The sequence below is a fragment of the Myxine glutinosa genome, chromosome 3 (assembly GCF_964187855.1).
Source record: "Myxine glutinosa chromosome 3, kmMyxGlut1.1, whole genome shotgun sequence".
In the NCBI taxonomy this organism is placed as follows: Eukaryota; Metazoa; Chordata; class Myxini; order Myxiniformes; family Myxinidae; genus Myxine; species Myxine glutinosa.
Genome location: NC_136263.1, coordinates 10,474,765 through 10,497,149, shown reverse-complemented (window position 1 = coordinate 10,497,149; position 22,385 = coordinate 10,474,765). Strand labels below are relative to the sequence as shown.

The 22,385-nt window shown below is 43.9% G+C and overlaps 1 protein-coding gene across 2 annotated transcripts in view; it reads right to left on the bottom strand.

Moving 5' to 3' along the window:
• Positions 1–22,385, bottom strand: part of LOC137423808 (uncharacterized) — a 152,573-nt gene that overhangs the window by 67,127 nt on the left and 63,061 nt on the right. For both annotated transcript variants that reach the window (XM_068111328.2, XM_078773717.1), the window contains exons 4-6: positions 15,024–17,380; positions 14,079–14,133; positions 2,433–2,663 (exon numbers count right to left, since the gene is read on the bottom strand). In XM_068111328.2, the coding sequence (XP_067967429.2) occupies positions 2,433–2,663; positions 14,079–14,133; positions 15,024–17,380 (2,643 nt within the window). The remainder of the gene's footprint in view (positions 1–2,432; positions 2,664–14,078; positions 14,134–15,023; positions 17,381–22,385) is intronic.

Genomic DNA, 22,385 nt, shown 5'->3' with positions numbered 1-22,385 from the left:
GCGGAGCACGCCAAAGTCACGCTAGTTCTCATAATAAAGCATTGTTGAAATTTTTATGACAAAAACTCAAATGCTTTTTACGTTTTTACTTAACCTTCAAAAAAAGATTACAGCCTGAACAGAAACATAGACAGACACACAGAAACACACACAGACATACATACAGACAGACACACAGACAGACACACAGACAGATACCCACACAAGTGATTGCAAAACCCTATATCCACTGCACAGGGGACTGGCTAATTGATGAAAATATCACAAAAAGTAACTACTTTATTCCAGTAATCAATTAGCCAACTGCTGTGCTTCTGAAAATGCTCCAAAATAATGTAGCCACCAATAATGAAAAAGATTACTGGTTGACAAGACCGAAAGAAGCAAAACATTTATTTTGAAGAAAATTATTCTGCTTCAATATTCTTCACACTTAAGACCGACTAGTCTTCCCACCCGAATCCTCCAACTCACAACGTGAAGCATCCAGGTTAAAATCCCTTCTCTGATATGCATTTGCCCATCGTCTACCAGCGTCCACTTGCAAATAATGTCATAGTACACGGATGTCCAACAACAAAGTACAAAGCCACGCTTGACCCCTGAGAGGGGGGGGGCGTCCCCTGAGAAAGCCATGCTTGACCAGACAACACAGCCAGGGCCGATTGCAGTGGGCCAGAGAGCACCGTCAATGGCAGCCAGGACACTGGAATCACGTGATCTTCAGTGACAAGTCTAGATTTCTGGTCTATCGTCAATATGGTCGCGTCCGAGTGCGCAGACAAGTGCATGAAGCCGACAACGAAGATTGTATAGTGCCAAGAGTCCAAGCTGGAGGTGGCGGGGTGACCGTTTGGGCTGCTTTTCATGCAGGGGGCAAAACTGACCTGGTTGTTCTGAATGGAAACCTGAACCAGTTCAAGTACAGGGTCATTCTGGAAGAAACATTGCTTCCATTTGCTCGTGCAGCCTTTCGAGGAAACTTTGTCTTCCAAGATGACAATGCACGGCCTCATCGTGCTCGCATGATCCAACACTTTCTTGCTGACCGTGGTGTAGAGCATATGGAGTGGCCTGCCATGTCCCCGGATATGAATCCGATAGAGAACTTGTGGGCAGAATTAACGCGTCAAATCGACCACTTGGAGCAGCAGCCGACCTCTGTGCATGAATTGCAGCAGACTATTGTCACTGCATGGCAAGCGATTCCTGTCCAAACCTTGGCAAATCTCGTGAGCAGCATGCCTCGACGTGTACATGCTCTCCTGAATGCTCGTGGGGGTTACACGAAGTACTGAACTGTAATTTTACTGTCCGTAATCCCAGTCATAATTTAGCTTTTGTTTTTGTTGAATTTTTTTTTGGCTAATGTGCAAAATAAAGAGATACTTCTGGAAAACGTACAGAGGTTTAACACAGTACTGTCTGTGAATTGAGTTCGATATCAGTTTACATCACTTTCAAGGATCAATTTATTTGCTTCGAAATGTCAAATGTGGTTTTTGTTTCTTTTAAAGGTCACATTAACAAAATCTAGAATAATTTCAACATAATTCCAATGAACTTTTGGTTCTAAGTCATCTTGAAAAGTAAGCTCACCCCCACAAAAAAAATATTCCATATTAAATGCCGTCTGTAAATATAAATAAAAAAACACATAAATATAAATAAATAAATACATGCATATAAATAATTAAATACATGAATATAAATAAATAAATAAATAAATAAATACATAAATAAAAAAAGATATAAAAATAAATAAATACATAAATATAAATAAAAAAATACATAAATATAAATAAAAAAATACATAAATATAAAAAAATACATAAATAGAAATAAATAAATAAAAAATACATAAATAAAAATAAATAAATACATAAATATAAATAAATAAATACATAAATATAAATAAATAAATACATATATATAAATAAATAAATATAAATAAATAAATACATAAATATAAATTAATAAACCCGAAAGAAAATAATCTTTGAAGCAAAGTCCTCCCGTTTTAGATCAAGTTTATAGAGTGACGTCCATTTTATTAGCCGAGTCACCATCGTTTATTTCGGGATCTTTTTTCACCAATGGCGGAAGGAGCCTCAATCGGAAGCAGATGGTCTTCTGTGGTATTTGAGAAGAATAAACGCTTGTGAATAATTCAGGTTTTTCAATCAAACACCTGTTTGTCTTTCTCCGAAGGCCATCCCCAAGAGAATTACAAATGCAATCAAAGGGATTTGTGAACTTTATGAGGATCCATTTTAGCTTGCACACACGAAATGACATTTTAATTTACCAGTGTGCTCAGAATTAACACTCATTATAAGAGCAGAGCACCTTTTCAATGTCCCATCGTGAGCTGCCATTACCGATCAAAGTCAAAACAAATAGGCAGGAGTATGTAATTTGTAAATACTCACGGCTCTGTCCCCTTTGTGTCCATCTTCTGTGCTCCTCGTCCGAGTCATTCATGAAGTATGGAGTCTGACACTGTGAATCTCGTAACCATATCGTCTGGGTTCCGGAAGACGACAGTCCAGGAGAGTCAGGTTCCGAACCAAGAAAGGAGTCAGGTGTTGAAAATCGATCCAGTATGCTACTCTCAGAGTCACCATACCAAGACTCGGGCAAGCTCTCAATGTCCTGATCCTCTGCAAGAAAGTGAAGAAGATAACTAACAAATGATGAGAAATATTTCATTGTCATGAATTTGTTACTAGATCACGACAATCAACACACAGCTTATTATCTTACTATAATTCACCAAATGTCTGTCTGGGACCCCCTGGAGTAAAATAGGCTATATTGTTTTTCCAATTAGGAAAATTTTTCCAATTTTCCAATGTTCCAGTTTTTCCAAACACAATGGAATAATATTTACCGATATGAACAGTGATGTGGGTTTTATTGAAATTCTACAAATACTGTTCAGATTTTGATGATTTGCGTGTGATATGATTCAACGTATGTTTATATAAATCGTTCAAAATAAAAAAAAAAGCCTTCAATTTCTGATATTTTGCCTTTTCATTTGGGCCTCCCAATTGAAGCCCTGCCCGTAAGGCAGGTACCGTTGCCAGTTAAAGAAAATACAACAAATCAAACATGGGAGGAGGCCAAATGGCCCATAATGCCTTGGCCGTGTCCACCCAGCACTCTCCTTCGGCTAAATCCACGAGGACGTATGCTCCGACAGGCAGCGACCCCTGCCGGCATTGCACCACACATGTTTTTAGTTCATTCCACCTGGTTGGGGATTGAGCCCATACTGTACAGCTAAACGGTGAGCAGGTCACCAAATCGGGATACCTGGTACCTTTGCAGTTTACAGCCACAAAGTAGAAACCGCTTGCTATATAATCGCTCCAATACAAAACAATCATGACCAAAAACTCAACTTAAAATTTAATCCTTTCTTTTTTGCACCAGAGGAATACTAACGAGGCATTGTGAAAGCCGGTGTCATTATTCTTCTTCCGTATGCTAAACATGACAAAAAAAAATAATAGACTTCTATGTGTGAACAACACCAATCCCTGGTGTTAGGCTAGCATGCGCAGGAAGAGGCTAGCGGCTAGGGTGCCGGCTTAGGATCCAAGGATCCTGGGTTCGAATCCCGGTCGATCGCTGAATTAACGCCAGGGGGGTTGACTCAGCCTGTCATCCTTCCGAGGTCGGCTAATTGAGTACCAGTTCACTGGTAATTCCCTGTTTGTCGTTAAAGGCGGTAAAAAGGGTTGGCGTCAGGAAGGGCATCCGGCCGTAAAACATTGCTTCAAATAGGGGACCGAAAAACAACAACAACCACGGTTCCCGAAAAAGGCCAACCCCCGCCTTGCGGGGAAAAATGGCCTCTAAAGGTGGTTTTTTTTTTTTTTTTATGTGTGAAGTCTATGTGTGATAGACTTCAATGACGCAATATGCAAACCCTGCTCAAATTTCAAGTCAATATATATATATATATATATATATATATATATATATATATGTGTGTATATATATATATATATATATATATATATATATATATATATATATATATATATATATATATACATATATACATATATACATATATACATATATATATATATACATATATATATATATACATATATACATATATACATATATACATATATATATATATACATATATACATATATACATATATATATATATACATATATACATATATACATATATATATATATACATATATATATATATACATATATACATATATACATATATATATATATACATATATACATATATACATATATACATATATACATATATATATACACATATACATATACACATATACATATGTATATATATATATATATATATATATATATATATATATATATATATATATATATATATACAAATATACATATGTGTATATATATATATATATTGTTGCGGATATGAGATTGGCATCCATCCATATCCGCTTGTAAATATTCCCCTATTTCCTCCATACTTCCCAACTATCCCCAATCCCCCATTCCCTAGTCCCATTTCCTGTAAACAACACTCTGTAGCCCCGACCTCCCCCTATTTCCCCCATTAAATGTCGCATCCAGGTCCACCGCATCTCACGTAGACAACTATAGGACATCTTGCTAGTTATTCTTCGTCTATGTCAGTTAAGGACTCGTTTCCATTAATTCTGACTCTTCATTGCACCAGAATGTGATTGTATGGCACCGTTAGGAAGTTTAGGACCTCCCAATACCTCCCCGCAGCTCTTCCTCATGGTACAACAACAACAACAACAACAACAACAGCAACAACAGCAACAACAACGGCGGCGGCGGCGCGGGGAGTGCGCGTCCTCACTCCGGCTTGGTTAGCCGCCATCGAACATGTGCTCGACGGGGTTACCACGTAGGGGCTCGCTGTCAGCTCCTCGTCAAGGGCGGAGCCCGGTAACCCCCGCACCCAATGGGAGTGGCGGACCGGTCCCATCTGGGGCGGAGCCAAGCAGCCGAGGGCGTGTCACTCCCCGTTGCGCATGCGCAGGAAGAGGGAGGTGACGTCAGATGCGCCCTCAGCTTGGAAAGAGAAGGACGCCACCTCCGAGCGCTGCAATACCTCCCCGCATCTCTGGACTGGACCGTGCTTGATTCTGCCCCTGAGCCAAGGTGCACCTTGTGCTATCGACTGCCTGTCCTTCCCTGCCATCAATCCCTGTGTAAGTCAGTCTTGTTCCGTTTGTCTGTGGTCGGTCTGGGGTAGATAAGATTGTGTCTAAGTGCCTATCTCTTCTGTGCTTTACCTCATACCTTGTAATCTACCCCTTTTCTCCACCACCAATTATATCCTCCTCCGGAGGTCTTGAGAACTGTACTCCTTGCGTCGTTTCATTTATCCCAGTCGTTGTGTGCTTTCCTTCATTGATTTAGCGTAGCGCGATTTGGCCAACGTTCGAGTGGAATCGGGTGAGTTGGGGATAATCGGGTAAACTGTGCGAGCACAGCGGCCATTCCGCCCCGGCCCATCATAACATCTTAAGCCGTGTCCGTAACAATTGGTGTTGGGAAGTGGGATTGGACCCGAAGCGCGCTTCACGCGCTCGAAATTATTAACGGCGAAATTTGATTTTGTTTTACAAAAAAAAAAACCCGAATTTTGAAAGTCGCGCTATGGCAGATCAAGACGGCTGGGTTCCGGTAGAGGAGAGTGAGGCAGGGTCGATCCAGGACCAAATTGAGGGACATGAGGAGAGCGAAGCAGTGATGGTGGCAGGTTCGCAAAATGGCATCCTCGCGCACGAGGTTGCGGGCGCGCAAAATGGCGCCTCGCACATGGCTACGGCGGCCGCACCCGCTGCACAAGTGGGAGGGATGGCCCAAATGCAGGCCCTCATGGAGCAATTAATGGCGCAAATGCAGGCGTCTCTCAAACTGCAGAGTGAGCAGTTGGGGGTAATGGGGAACCGGATGGATGCTCAGGGTGAGCGATTGGAGGGCCAAATGGGGGTAATGAGGGACGAAGCGAGGGGTACCGGTGAGGGGTTAGACAATGGGATAAAAGAGGTAAAGAATGGGTTAACGGGGGTAGAAAACAGAATGGCCGCTCAAGAGAATCAAATAGAAGGGGTGAAACATGGGTTAATGGGGGTAGAAAACAGAATGGCCGCTCAAGAGAATCAAATGGAAGGGATGCAAAAGGGGTTAGAGGGGTTAGAAAACAGTGTGGAAGGCAAATTGAGGGACATGAGGGACCAAGCGTAAAGGGAAGTTTAAAAAATGGGGCAGCAGATAGAGGGGGTCAGAATGGGGGTAGAAACTAAATTGGATGCTCACAGGGAGGAAATGGAGCAGATGAGGGTGGCATCTGGGCAGGAGATGCAAGTGATGGGAGTAGAGATCAGAAGAGGTGTGAGTGAGGAGGTCGGAGGAGTGCGCGAGGAGGTGAGGCACTGTAAGGAGCGCATGGAGAAGGAGGTGAGAGAGGGGACTGTAAAATTGCAAGGTGGTATAGAGGAGTTGACGCTGGGAGTAGAACAACTGACAGTGGGACAAAAGGAGTTGGGGGACCAGGTAAAGAAGAACACAGCGGTAATAGAGGGTTTAAAATCGACACAGAAGGAGATGAAAAAGGACGTAGGGGTAATTAAAAAAGAGTGTCAGACGGTACATGAGGACCTGACGAGGAAAATGAACAAGGTGGTAGAGGTGATGGAGACGAAGGACCGGCAGGTGAGGACGCACATAGAAACGGTCAAGGTGGCCTTAGAGGACGAGCTTGAGGAGACGCACCGGGAAATAAAAGAGGTGAAGCAGAAATTAGAAGAAGTGGAAGAAGGGGTAAGCGAAATTAAGAAGCGACGGAGAGAGGATAAGAAAGAGATAAAGGAGGAAGTAAAATAATTGGTCCAAAGTCTGTGTTCGGATCGTGATGATGTGCTCATTAACCGGATGAGGGATTCGCAGGTGATGGAGGAGAAGCGAAGAGAAAGAGGACCCGGTGTAAGTGGTGACCAATATGGTCGTGCGTATGATGCGCCAGGTGATTTAATAAGCTTGGGGGTCGAGATGGACCCGGGTGTTCGTGAGAGGCCGTTGGTGAAGTGTGCGACAGGTCTGGTGTGCGAAAAAGGAGGTGTGTGAGAAAGTCCGACTCTGGGGTGTGTGAGGAAAAAGTGCGTGCCAAGGAGTGAGGGTGCTGTCGAGAGTGAGTCGGTCGTAGCGCATGTGCGAGGGAGCACATGGAAGCGTGTAGTGAGGAGTGTTACGGAGGGTGTAAAGGGAGAATGCATGCCGGTGGTGAGTGTTACAGAGGATGTAACGGGAGAGGGTGTGCGAGAAAGATGTGTGACGGACAGGTGCAAGAGGAAAGAGTGCGCTGTCAAAAGTAAGGAAGAATGCACGCCTGTGGTGAGTGTTACAGAGGATGTAACGGGAGAGGGTGTGCGAGAAAGGTGTGTAACGGACGGGTGCATGAGGAAAGAGTGCGCTGTCGAGAGTAAGGGTGAGTGCGCTGTCAAGAGTGGAGGTGAGAGTAGTAAGAGTGACACGGAGCGTGAGTTGGTTGTGACAGGTGAGAAAGGAAGCACACCTGGAATGGTAGAGCGTGTGTGGGAATGCACGCTGGAGTTGGTCGTGAGGCACGTGGTTGGGTGTGCGAGTGAAAGCACACCTGTGATTGTCACAGAGGAGGTGACCGAGGAAGGGGCGCGAAGAGGTGTGTTGGTGAGGTGTGCGACCAACGAATGTGTGCCAAAGTGTTCGGTGGTCAGGTGTGTGACTAAGGCTGTGAGTGGAATGAGTGTACCTGGGTGTGTTAGAGAAGGTACGACGAGGAGCATGGGAACAGCTGGATGTATGGGCAAGAAAGGGGTAGCGTATGCATGTGAGCATGCAGGTGAGGCATCGACGGTAACCGGGTTAGCGGTTAGAGCGACTTATAGCCGAATCGGGCCCTCGGTGCGTGCCGGGCTTCGCGTGCCGCGAGAACCAGCGGGGATCCGAGCCACGGCAGGTTCGAAAGGACCGCCATACGCGATCCACGCTGGGTCTCGCTTTGAACGGCCGCGTCCGTGCTCCACTAGGCGGAGCTGGCAGCCCGATTGGAAGGGTCGTCATGGCGACCACTTTTTGTTGAGGCATTCCGGCAGGTCGAGATCGGGCCATGGGATGGCTCCGTGCCGAGATGGTGCGTGGGACCTCGGCCCGGGTAAACCTCCTCCCCTGCACCGAATGCCGGACGTATCCAGCCGCTGGCACCAAACAACCCGCATTCATGGCTTGGCTGTATGAAGCCGAGCCTTAGAAGTGAATTGGTGCACCGAGAGGCATTAGTAAGTAGACTGTAATGACGAGGATAGTGTTTTGGCCCCGAAATTAGAAAAACAAAATTTGATTGGCAAAGGATTGGCAGTAATGATTGGCAGATGATGGGTAGTGATTGGCAAAATTTTGATTTGTTGAAATTTGATGTGCAAAATTGGTAGTGGGAGGTGCCCGATGTGGTGGGATGGCAACTCTGTCATCCCTCACAAACTGGGGGCAAATGCGCTATAGCTTATGGGGTGTATGGCAGTGAAAACTAGCCCGGGTGGGTTAGGATATTGTGTGTAGGGCCCTAGAAGATGACATTAGGTAACGTTAAGGTTAGTTAGTGACAAGGATACCTGTAGTGGGGACGCAGGTAGTTTAGGGTGGATGATAATGACGTGGGAGCGCAATAGTTTAAAGGGACGACTGGGAAGCGCAAGTTTCAGAGGGGAGTAGTTAGATGAGATGATGCTGTGTGAGAACTGGACAGGTGTGTGGAGCAGTGTATGAGTAGTGAGTGTTGTGGATCAGCGCAAATGCGCTTGGGGGCGAGACGGGTGCAGGCGGCACCGAGTATGAGAGCACAGGTGTGCAAGTACAGGTGTGTGGAATATATGGAGCAGAGAATGAGTGGTGTGGAGAGAGTTGGAGTAAGTGGTACGGAGTGGTGTGCATGGTGCGAAGGTGTGGATGGGGGAAGAGTGGACCCCTTTCACGAGTACCCGGGGCGGGTAGTGTAAGTGTTAGGTAGAGGGTATAGGTAAATTGTGGTTGGATATTGGCATTTGTGGTGCGGTTGCAGAATGGTATTGTGGATGGGTGCATTAGTGTTGTGGAAATGGCTGGGCGTGTAGCCTGTTAGTGTGTGTAGTTGGTTTGGGCACTCAACCACTGTGAGGATGTCGGCCAGGTGAGGCCGCAGGTGGGCTCTGGGAGCCGTTAGTGCCAGTGGGTGCCTGAGGATCCCGGGTGTGGATCGGGCAGCCCGTGCCAGAGAGGGCACTGAGGGGGTGAGAGTGCGAGAGGGCCTTCCCCAGTTAGTTAGGTTAGGATGAGGAGCAGGTAAGCTCGGGTGGCAACTACAGTGGTGGGAGGTGTGCAGGTGGGTAGACCTGCTGAGAGAGCTACACGTCACAGCCCAGAAATTGTGCAAGGGCACTGGGAGATGAATCGGGGGAGTGAGACCCCAAATTGAGAAGCACCACAGTTTGGTCAATGGGAATTGGTTTTTAGAACCCATAGTGTAAGTTGGCCAATGGATTGGCAGGGAAAGACCCCGGGTAATGTAAAGTTGTTAAAGTCATTTAGGAAATAGTTAGGACTGATGAACCTGTCGCACCATACGCAGCCACTTACCTGAGGTGATGATGATGACTCCACACCTGTGTTCCTTTGTTCTGTGTTGCAGGAAATGAGAATTGCTGTGTGGATTTGTGAGACGCATCACGACGTGGATAAGACATTGGGGTGATTCCATCTCTCCCTCCTTAGGAGGGACTGATGATGAATTGGTGATGGCAAATTTTGATGTTGAGTTGGAGATGGCAAATTTTGATGAGAGTTGGAAATGGCAAATTTGATTGGTTAGGAGGGAGAGAAGACGAATTTGGTTTCTGGGAGGAATGGGGAAGACAGTAGGGACGTTTGTTGATGTGTAAAGTAGATGTTTATGGGTAGTGTTGTGTTTTGTGGATACAGTAAGGGGTAAGGGAGGGGCAATGTAGGTTACCTGGTGGGGGGGGGGGGGCGTACGGTAGGAATGTACCTGTCTCACCTGGTTCCCATGTGCCCCCAGTGTGCATTGCCTTACATTGCGTGCACTTTTGCGCCCTTACCACCTTATTCACTTGTTTTCTTTTGTCTCCCACCTCCGAGGATCTGGCTTTGGGGCAGAGAGAGGAGAGAGAGAGGTGCTGGCTCTGCAGTTGTGGGCCTGTACTTTCGCTGCTTGCTGCCTGGATCGATACACCATATGGACCGCAATTTTTGTGGCCGCCCACCATGGACCGCAGTTCTTTTGCGGGCAAGCACCACCCGTGGATGGACCTCTGGGTCAACGTGGCACCTATGCCATACAGGTGAACCACTTTTAGTTGGCCCCCCTGACGGCCACAATTTAGAAATGGACGCGGTCGGCGCCTTTCTTTATTTTTAAAGAAGCCAGAAGGCCAAGTGCTCCAGGAAGGCAAGACCAGCGGCAGAACATCGGCCGGCTGCGACACCACCGGTGACCATGGACACTTGATTGTGCATTTTTATGAACACTTTATTGGTGCACCGGATGGTGCTGACTGTGTGTATGGGGTGGTGCTTTTGGTGCTTGGATGGGGTGCTCTGCACATTATTAAAGGCCGTAGGGCCACAGGGCACTCGTGGGTTGGTGTATCGATGCTGGCATGCGTGCTCTCTCTATGCATAACATCTGCATGTGTTCCTCAAAGAACAGGTCCTGGATCGTAGTGTAAATATCAGTCTTGTGTAAATAATGCTCCCTACCGGCTGTATGTTTAGTTTGAGGATGCTTTCCGCGATTCGGTTATCCTGTGGGTGTGTTTCTGTGAGGAGAAGGGTGCAACGTCGCAGGGGGACATATTTACTCATTTGTGAACATCTGTAAAACTGTCGCACTCAGGGTTGAGTTAATAGTAGAGGGAACTACATCTGAGTGCCACACTAAAGTAGAGGGAAACACTCGGGACGCCCCGAGGTAGAGAAGGGTGCAATGTTGCGGATATGAGATTGGCATCCATCCATATCCGCTTGTAAATATTCCCCTATTTCCTCCATACTTCCCAACTATCCCCAATCCCCTATTCCCTAGTCCCATTTCCTGTAAACAACACTCTGTAGACCCGACCTCCCCCTATTTCCCCCATTAAATGTCGCATCCAGGTCCACCGCATCTCACGTAGACAACTATAGGACATCTTGCTAGTTATTCTTAGTCTATGTCAGTTAAGGACTTGTTTCCATTAATTCTGACTCTTCGTTGCACCAGAATGTGATTGTATGGCACCGTTAGGAAGTTTAGGACCTCCCAATACCTCCCCGCAGCTCTTCCTCATGGTACAACAACAACAACAACAGCAACAACAACAACGGCGGCGGCGCGGGGAGAGCGCGTCCTCACTCCGGCTTGGTTAGCCACCATCGAACATGTGCTCGACGGGGTTACCACGTAGGGGCTCGCTGTCAGCTCCTCGTCAAGGGCGGAGCCCGGTAACCCCCGCACCCAATGGGAGCGGCGGACCGGTCCCATCTGGGGCGGAGCCAAGCAGCCGAGGGCGTGTCACTCCCCGTTGAGCATGCGCAGGAAGAGGGAGGTGACGTCAGATGCGCCCTCAGCTTGAAAAGAGAAGGACGCCACCTCCGAGCGCTGCAATATCTCCCCGCATCTCTGGACTGGACCGTGCTTGATTCTGCCCCTGAGCCAAGGTGCACCTTGGGCTATCGACTGCCTGTCCTTCCCTGCCATCAATCCCTGTGTAAGTCAATCTTGTTCCGTTTGTCTGTGGTCGGTCTGGGGTAGATAAGATTGTGTCTAAGTGCCTATCTCTTCTGTGCTTTACCTCATACCTTGTAATCTACCCCTTTTCTCCACCACCAATTATATCCTCCTCCGGAGGTCTTGAGAACTGTACCCCTTGCGTCGTTTCATTTATCCCAGTCGTTGTGTCCTTTCCTTCATTGATTTAGCGTAGCGCGATTTGGCCAACGTTCGAGTGGAATCGGGTGAGTTGGGGATAATCGGGTAAACTGTGCGAGCACGGCGGCCATTCCGCTCGGCCCATCATAACATCTTAAGCCGTGTCCGTAACAATATATATATATATATATATATATATATATATATATATATATATATATATATATATATATATATATATACACACACACATATACATATGTATATATATCTATATATATATATATCTGCGCAGCATCTGTCCTGTACTGTGTTTTCCTGTGTTGTGTTGTCTTGTCACTGAACTACTCCCTCAAACTCTTGTGAAATCGTACCAAACTTCTGGCATGCACATATCTCTCCCGTCGGTATGTCCTAAGGGTATTTTTTTGAAAATGTTTCCAATTTTTAAAATTTGTTGGGGGAATCTTATTTTTTTCAACTTCAATTGTTTATAAAATGTGATATCACCTATATTACAAATACAAATAAACTTTTGTTTCCATGGTTGTGAAGTGTTTTGAATCACGTGGTGGTGAGGTATTTTGAATTATGTGGTGGTGAGGTGTTTTTAAATGATGTGGTGGTGAGGTGTTTTTAAATCACATGGTGGTGAGGTGTTTTTAAATTACATGGTGGTGAGGTGTTTTTAAATTACATGGTGGTGAGGTGTTTTGAATTACATGGTGGTGAGGTGTTTTGAATTACATGGTGGTGAGGTGTTTTGAATTACATGGTGGTGAGGTGTTTTTAAATTACATGGTGGTGAGGTGTTTTTAAATTACATGGTGGTGAGGTGTTTTTAAATTACATGGTGGTGAGGTGTTTTGAATTACATGGTGGTGAGGTGTTTTGAATTATGTGGTGGTGAGGTATTTATAATTATGTGGTGGTGAGGTGTTTTGAATTACTTGGTGGTGAGGTGTTTTTAAATGACGTGGTGGTGAGGTGTTTTTAATTTCGTGGATGTGAGGTGTTTTATTACGTATTTTATGGCTGTGAGGTGTTTTTATTACTTGTTTTATGGCTGTGAGGTGTTTTTATTATGTGTTTTATGGCTGTGAGGTGTTTTAAATTACATGGTGGTGAGGTGTTTTGAATTACATGGTGGTGAGGTGTTTTGAATTACGTGGTGGTGAGGTATTTATAATTATGTGGTGGTGAGGTGTTTTGAATTACTTGGTGGTGAGGTGTTTTTAAATGACGTGGTGGTGAGGTGTTTTTAATTTTGTGGATGTGAGGTGTTTTATTACGTGTTTTATGGCTGTGAGGTGTTTTTATTACGTGTTTTATGGCTGTGAGGTGTTTTTATTATGTGTTTTATGGCTGTGAGGTGTTTTAAATTACATGGTGGTGAGGTGTTTTGAATTACGTGGTGGTGAGATGTAATCGTCCCAAACTTCCAGTCTGCACCAACCCCTCCCCTGTGTGTGCTGAGGGGTTATTTTTTTTGAAAAAAAAACATTCAACCTAAATCTTCAACCTAAGTTGCCTATAAAAATGTAATATCACAAACAACAAATACATTTGTGCAAAGTAATTTTTTGTATTATGATTGGTGTAAATCGTGACAACACAGCAACTCAGGTACACTCATTAGTCTCAGCTAAAATAAGCCCGTTCCTCAGTAACGACGCTTGATGAGGCGAGCGTAGCGAGCCGAGCCAAGCTAGTATATATATATATAAATACATGTACATATACACACATACACACACACATATATATATATATATAAAAATACATATACATATACACACACACACACACACACACACACACACACACACACACACACACACACACATATATATAAATACATATACATATACACACACACACATACGCACACAGACACAGACACACACAAACACACACATATATATAAATACATATACATATACACACACACACACACACACACATATAAATACATATACACACACACACACACACACACACACACACACACACACACACACACACACACACACACACACACACACACATATATATATATGCACAACAAATGTGATTTGTAAATAAATATATGTCACAATTACAGAAACAAACAGATGCTGGCGTACCTGTCTCTTTCGCAAAATTGATCAATTGCTGCGGCTCCATCGATTTTGGCTCATTCTGAGGAAAACCGAACATAATGAACTTTGGAAAGTTGTTCAATCGTTATTGGCATATCTATGGACATGTGCACCTTTAAAAGCAGTATGTTTGACTCACTCCATTACCGCATCCTCCTCCCGCGTACACCAAGCATCATCATCATCCTTGCCGTTTCTCATCCAAAGTACACAGTGATACCATCACTCAACTAATGTTCAATTCCCCACTAATCTAAATTTGCTTTCCACACTTTTCAAGTGGGCAAAATAAATGGCACATCTGTGATTGGCAGCCTTGCAGCCTTCAAACCAAAAAAGGGGAAAACAAAGATATAACAATATAACCATCTCCGGTTTGTCGGTATGCTAACAAAACTGTCAAAGCATAGCCTCGAGGTATGCAGACGAGTCTCCAAGCTGTCGAGCCTTGGTTTGAATCTCGACCCAGGTATAAACCGTCATCCTGGTGTTTCATGTGCAAGGCGATGTACGGTACCAATGAATGCGTGCAGTCCATTGGATGGATGTTAAGGCAGAGGAGTCGACTGTCAGCACTGATCGTCGGTGGACGTTTAAAATAAATAAATAAAAATAAAAAAAACTTTACGAAGAGGCGGCGAGTTAACGCCGAAACCCTGAACAAATTACAAATTCCTACCTCCTTCGTACAAAATGTCTATATATATATACATACACACACACACACATATATATATATATAATTACAAAATTGTATTCATTTTGTTTGAAGCCCTGGTATGTGCAGAACAGACGATTTACTATCGAGAGATGTGTATTCCATATTGTGAAATCAGGTTCATGAATATATGTTTGCATTAGATGTAAACACCAATTATTATACTTGATGTAGCAGTAACGTCCGAATGAATAGGTAAAAGGGTAATGTACCTGTGAATATGGAGATGTGGTTTTAAAATTGCTTCTGTCCGGCTGCCTGTGCGGTTTCCAGTCGCTCTCCAGTGAATTGCATCCATCAGACAAAGCATCACTTTGGTTTCCACGGTCCATCATCTCGGTCTCCTCGATTGCGGCTCGAGTAGCAATTTGTCCATTGAAATTGGGCTCCTTCGGCCAATGCGGCGTATTAGAGTCGTCCGTGCTTTCCGTGGGCCCAATGCCATCCTCAAGTTCTTCAACACTTTCAGCCGGTGAGATTCCTCCACCACGCGGCCAATTGGTCGATGGCATCACCTTTGAAAGTTTCATCTTGGGAAGATTTGCCTGCTCGAACTTGCGTGGAGGCCTCCTGGGAGGTGATTTGCCTTTGGCCTTCAAATCCTTTTGGGGAACATTTTCATTGCGATTCCATTTGGTATCAAACTGTTCACTGCTAACTGAATCGGAAGGTGCCAAAGCTTTCGGCACGGCACCTTTTGTCGACTCACTTTGATGAAAATTACTTTCATTTCCACCTGTGGCCATTTTGATACTCGACTCGAGGCCATTTGGTTCACCCTGTTCAGATTCTGTTGGAATATCCTCAAGACTTCCATAAAATAGCAGCAATGTTCCCTTTTCCATTTTACGCAACTTTTCCTCGTTTGAGGTTACACCCTTTTGTTTGCCATCGTTAAAACCTGAGTGTACCATTTGTGAGGAAGAAGAGTCAAATTTGGCAAAGGGAGCAATATCATTTTCTGATGTGTTACTCCCAATGTCGTCTCCCTGTGGCGATGCACTTGCCCTTTCATGTGCCGATGTCTTCTTAATTCTTTTGGAAAAGTCCTTCACACAAACATCGTGGCCTGGGCTCTCCAGATCATTCATGGGTCGCTGCGTCTCTCCACCTTCATTGCGTGCCCAACCATTGGGTAAAGCCAGATTTAAATTCTCACCTCCAGATATTTCAGGTGTACGTGAGATGTTTGGATCTTTCCCACGAGATGCATTATTCTCCAATGTTCCTTTGTCAAATTCAAAGCGTTTATTTTGACTACTTGCGGAATTTTTCCCCTCATAAAATATCTCCCCTTTGCCATTTGTTAGGACTATTGCTGCATCTGCTCTATCCCCTGACTGGTCTTCCTCAATAATAGGAGAAAGACAACCCTGCATTTCATCCATTTTTTGATTAACCTGTAAGCCATCAACTGGGCCTTGAAAAGCCTGACCATTTTCCTCAGCATCTTCAGTCGTATGCCAGAACCTTTCCTCGGTGTAGTTGCCCTTGGTGTTGCTTTTGGTGTCCCTACCGTCACCCAGGAAATGCTCGCCATCTTCGGTGCCAATTTCCTGAAGATTTTTCATCATTTCATCACGACGGTTTGTCCCATCACTTGGTGCATCATCACCTTCCTCATCATGATTAATAAACTCATCACCATAGGTGTGCATGATTTGGGAGCTCTCTTCTGATTGGTTCTTCATTGGAGGATTGAATGGGCCATCTTGCATGGAGTCATGGTCACCAGCATTAGGTTGGTTGTTTCTTGCGCTGAAGGTCGCGTCCCGATCCTCTGCCTGATTAGCATTTTTTCTCACTAATATCCTATTGGATGATCCATGCCCTTCTTCAATACCCTGCTCTTCTTCCTCAGATTCATAGTTTACTGGTGTTTGTGCTCTTTTCGGATAATTCCTTCGTTGCGCCAACATTCCTGAATCTTGCTGCTCATCCGCAAAATCATAGTCGTCAAGCACTTCAACCTCCGTAACATGTCTCGAATTTGGCGAATAATTCTCCTTTTCATTTTTGTATTTGTTCCTCACTTTGGAATTCGCCAAAGCAGGATCATTTTCAGCGTTCTCCATTTCTATCCGGTGACTCCTCTTGTCAAAACGCTTTTTGCGAGGTTGCAGTTTTGTGCTGACATTCTCAGGTGATGCGGTTTCTTCACGTTCATCAGAAAAGCCGTTCTTGCGACTTTGCTCTTCTTCAGAAATCTCAGAGGTAAAAGTGTTCTGTGATGCTCGTAGTCCGTTTCTTGGAAGACTGCTCATCCCTGAGGATTCCAATTCATATTGATCGTCATCGGTTGGACTATTCATTGGTTCACAAAGTTCTTCTTCCGTTTCGACCATCTCGGCTCCATCGTAATCATGCAATTGTCCACTTGTATGTGGAGAGGATGGTGCGTTTTCCTGAAAACGGGAAGAGCTCCTGTCTGAGGAATTTTCAAAACGGTCAACATTATTTTCTTTTCCCTTGTCAATCACACTATAGTATTGTTCCTCTTGTGAAGACTCCTCGGTTGTTGGGAGGCGTAGATGAGCAGGATGCCTGCTAGGTCTTGTGACTCCTGGACCTGACGGTTCAGAAAAAGAAAAACTTTTTACAACTTCCAAAAGATAAAAGTTTTCTATTATCATGCCACATATTAAACAGCAGTAAAACTTCTACTCGTGGTGTATCAGGAATAGATTCACTGCTTGTTAGTCCCCTACTGGTGTACACCATAGTGGATTATAGGTTTGCACTCTGTCCCTCTGTCTGTCCGTCTGTCCGTCTGTCCGTCTGTCCATCTGTCCATCTGTCCGTCTGTCGGTCCATCAGTCCATCATGCAAAGAACAGCTTTCCGGACTTTTTTTCCCTAAACTCTTGATGCTAATGATTTCAAACTTTGTACATGGTTTCCTCATGATAAGTTACAGATCAAGTTCGAACTTCACGACGTTTCGATCATTTTTTTGACAAAGTTATGGCGCTTTGAACTTTGGTAATTTCCCCAACAGTTTTCCGGACGACAGACTGCCGGTAGGGGACATGTATTGCAGCGCAATACTCAGAATGCTTGTTAGTCCCCTACCGGTGTACACTGGAGGGGACTATAGGTTTGCACGCCGTCCCTCCGTCTGTCAGTCTGTCAGTCCGTCATGCAAAGAACAGTTGTCCGGACTTTTTTTCTAAACGCTTAATGCTAATGATTTCAAACTTGGCACATGGTTTCCTCATGATAAGGTACAGATCAAGTTCGAACTTCACGACGTTTCGATCATTTTTGACAAAGCTATGGCACTTTGAACTTTGGTAATTCTGATAATTCTGATGATCCTTATCTCAGTGCCATTTTAAGTTTTAATTTCCTTTAAAAACCAATTTCTCTGCAATAATAGGACCGATTGAGATAATTTTTTTTTACCATATAATGGAGTCGGTCTGTAGAATATTTTAATGGTAATTATGACGTCACAACACGTGGTTCGGTCGCCATATTGTTTTTCGTGAAAACACAAAAACCCCTTTTTCTCTGCAACGGCTGAACAGATCGAGGCCAAACTTTGCAGGCAGAATCGCATACCCATGACAAACAAAAAACTCAGCGAACATGACGTCATGCGTCACATGGTTTCAGAGTTATGACGTTTTTAAGCATGAACCTTTAAAACCGAGCTCCCCCCTCATTTTTGATCCAATCGAGGGGAAACTTAACAGATCTGTTCAGCACTAAAATGTCCTTTTGGAATTTGCGATAGGCCACGTGGTTTGGCAGATATCGTTAATTAAACGAAAATACATTTTTTAAATGGATATCTCTTGTTTATTCTCGAGTTCTCCTCAAGCCGCACTGCGCGTCCTCAGCCTCGTCTCGCGAACGTCAACAGCGCGACACAGCACGAGCTTTCCGGAGGGGCGGAGCCAAGCCGAGCAACATATATATATATACACATCGATCATGAACCGAAAAATATAATAAATTATTGATGGTTTCAGAGTTATGACGTTTTTAAGCATGAACCTTTAAAACCGAGCTCCTCCCTCATTTTTGATCCAATCGAGGGGAAACTTCACAAATCTGTTCATCATGTCAGTCTACTAAAATGTCCTTTTGGAATTTGCGATAGGCCACGTGGTTTGGCAGATATCGTTAATTAAACGAAAATATTTTTTAAAAAATGGATATCTCTTGAATCGCCAGTACCTCAGACCGTGAGTTGGTAATAATTTATATAATTCACACAGTGCAATACGTGCAGGCCGCTCCATGGAGCGACCTTGCGGGCTTATCAACGAGGCGAGGCGTGACACACGTGTCTCAGCATACCTCGGATCAAGTTTGAAAACCAGCATCAACCGTGCATAAATTTGCATATTCGATCATTTTGGACAAAGTTATGGCACTTTGAACTTTGGTAGGGGACATGTATTGCAGCGCAATACTCAGAATGCTTGTTTTAATGGCCACGAGAATGTTTCTTCTGGGTATTACATTGTTAAAGCAGCAAACTATTCTTACAATTTATTGACACAACATCTGCAAAAAGACATTCTCCCCTTTGTAGGCAGGAGAGATTATTCCAGAAATACATGTCCTGCAGTTTGAGAAAGTTTTGTGTTTCAAGTGTGCAAGCTCATTCCATGAAACAAAGGGTCTTCACGCATCAAATAAACATGGGATCTTTCATAAAAACAACAGGGTTAATGGTTTTAAAAGGAGGAATGAAAATCAAATGCTCATAAAAAGGCTGACTGATAGGCCTTATGAAGCATCAATAAAAACCAATCGACATATACATATAAATAATACAGTCGGGGCCAAAAATATTGGCACCCTTGCACTTTTTTCAAATAACTCTCAATTTTTATAAAAAATAAGTTGAAATTGACAAAAGTATTTGGTCTCCACAATTCTATATTTCACTGTAATATTACAAAACCTTTGTTTTTGATTCAGAACTTAATATATCCTTTTAAATCAGAAAATAAAAAGAAATGGCTGACAAAATTATTCACACCCAAGACTTAATATTTGGTAGCACAGACTTTGGACAAAATAATTGCAGTCAAGCACTTCCTATAGCCCTGAATGAGCTTCCTACACCTCGACTGGCAGTTTGTCCCACTCTTCTTGTGCAAACTGCTCCAGTTCTCCCAGATTTGAAGGGTGCCTTTTCCCAACTGCTGTTTTCAGATCTCCCCACAAGTGTTCAATGGGATTTCGTTCTGGACTCATTGCCGGCCACTTCAGAACAGTCCAGCGTTTTGTCTTGAACCATTCCTGGGTGCTTTTTGAAGTGTGTTGGGGCCATTTTCCTGCTGCAAGACACATGACCTTCGATGGAGACCCAGCTTTCTGACATTGGGTTGAACATTACGCTCCAAAATGCCTTGGTAATCTCCTGATTTCATGATGCCATGCACACATTCAAGGCACCCAGTGCCAGAGGCGGCACAGCAACCCCAAAACATCACTGAACCTCCACCACGTTTGACTGCAGGGAAGGTGTTCTCTTCTTTGAAGGCTTCATTTTGTTTTCTGTAAACATTGAGATGATGTGCTTTAGCAAAAAGCTATAATTTGATCTGATCTGTCCACAGGACATTCTCCCAGAAGGATTTTGTCTTGTTCAGGTGTGTTTTGGAAAACTCCATTTGGGCTTTCTCAGCAGTGGGGTCCTCCTGGGTCTCCTACCGTAGAAACCGCTTTCATTGTGTTTGCAACGAATGGTGCGATTTTAAAATGTCGTACCTTGTGTCTGAAGGTCAGCTTCAATCTGTTTGGCAGTTGATCGAGGTGCTTTCTCCACCATTCGAACAATCCTCAGTTTCAATCTTCAATCAAGTTTTCTGTTATGGCCACGTCCAGGGAGTTTGGCTACAGTGCCATGGTCCTTAAACTTCCTGATAACATTGCGTACGGTGGACACAGGAACATCAAGGTCTCTGGAGATGGTCTTTTCGCATCGAGATTGTCCATGCTTGGCTACAATCTTGTGTCTGTCCTCCTCAGACAATTCTCTGGTTTTCTTTCTTTTCTCCATGCTCATTGCGGTACACACAGTGACACAAAACAGCAGAAAGACTCCTTTCCCTATTCAAACTGATTGAATGAGTGATTTTTTAAATATTGTATGCACCTGAAACTCACCCCAGGTGAGTTCCATTCCAAAGTAAAGGTGAATCACCTGCTTGAAATCTAATTATTTCTAACAACTTCGAAAAGGTGCCAATAATATTGTCCGGGCCATTGTAGGATTTCTGTGTGGAATAAGCTAAGATTTAGTAATTTTTTCAGCTTTTTTTGTTTTGTTCGACTGTAAACCAAAGAAATACATTTGTGGATACCAAAAGATTTCTTAATTTCAACAACTTTCTGGAAGAAATGGTGAATTATTTGAAAAAAGTGCAAGGGTGCCAATATTTTTGGCCATGACAGTATATGTACAGGATGTGCGTGTGTGTGTGTATATATATATATATATATATATATATATATATATATATAATATATATACACACACACACACACACACACACACACACACACACACACACACACACACACACACACACACACACACACACACACACACACACACACACAAACACACTTGCCGGAGTACTTGCCGTTGCTCGTGGAAGGGGAACAGAGAAGGGGGTCACGAAGGCTAGTGGAGAGGGCAAGAGGGAACAGAAGGGGCAGGAGAGCTGGCTGGCCAGAGAGGCAGGAGAACTGGACCAGGGTGAGGGTGAGCAGAAAACTAAGATTAAGAAGGGGCAGGAGAACTGCCCAGAGTCTAAGAGAGCCGGTGAGGTAGGGTAAGGAGAGTTTGGGGGGAGACTTAGAAGGGGGCAGGCAGGCCGGGAAGGTCGGAGAACCGATGGAGCGGCGGGATGGGGGGCACGAGAGTTTATATGAAATGGTGAGTTGAGGAAATTCTGGTTTGGGGTTATTTAAAATGGCGAGTTGTGGAAATTCCGGTTTGGGGTTATTTAAAATGGCGAGTTGAGGCGATGCCAGTGGGTAAAGGGGTCTTAAGGACAAAGGGAGAAAATACAATGTACATAGAGAGACGATGCAATGTATACACATGGAGACGATGCAATGTATACACATGGAGACGATTCAATGTATACACATGGAGACGATTCAATGTATACACATGGAGATGATTCAATGTATACACATGGAGACGATTCAATGTATACACATGGAGACGATGCAATGTATACACATGGAGACGATGCAATGTATACACATGGAGACGATTCAATGTATACACATGGAGACGATGCAATGTATACACATGGAGACGATTCAATGTATACACATGGAGACGATGCAATGTATACACATGGAGATGATTCAATGTATACACATGGAGACGATTCAATGTATACACATGGAGACGATGCAATGTATACACATGGAGAAGATTCAATGTATACACATGGAGACGATGCAATGTATACACATGGAGACGATGCAATGTATACACATGGAGACGATGCAATGTATACACATGGAGAAGATTCAATGTATACACAGAGAGACGATGCAATGTATACACAGGGAGACTATGCAATGTAT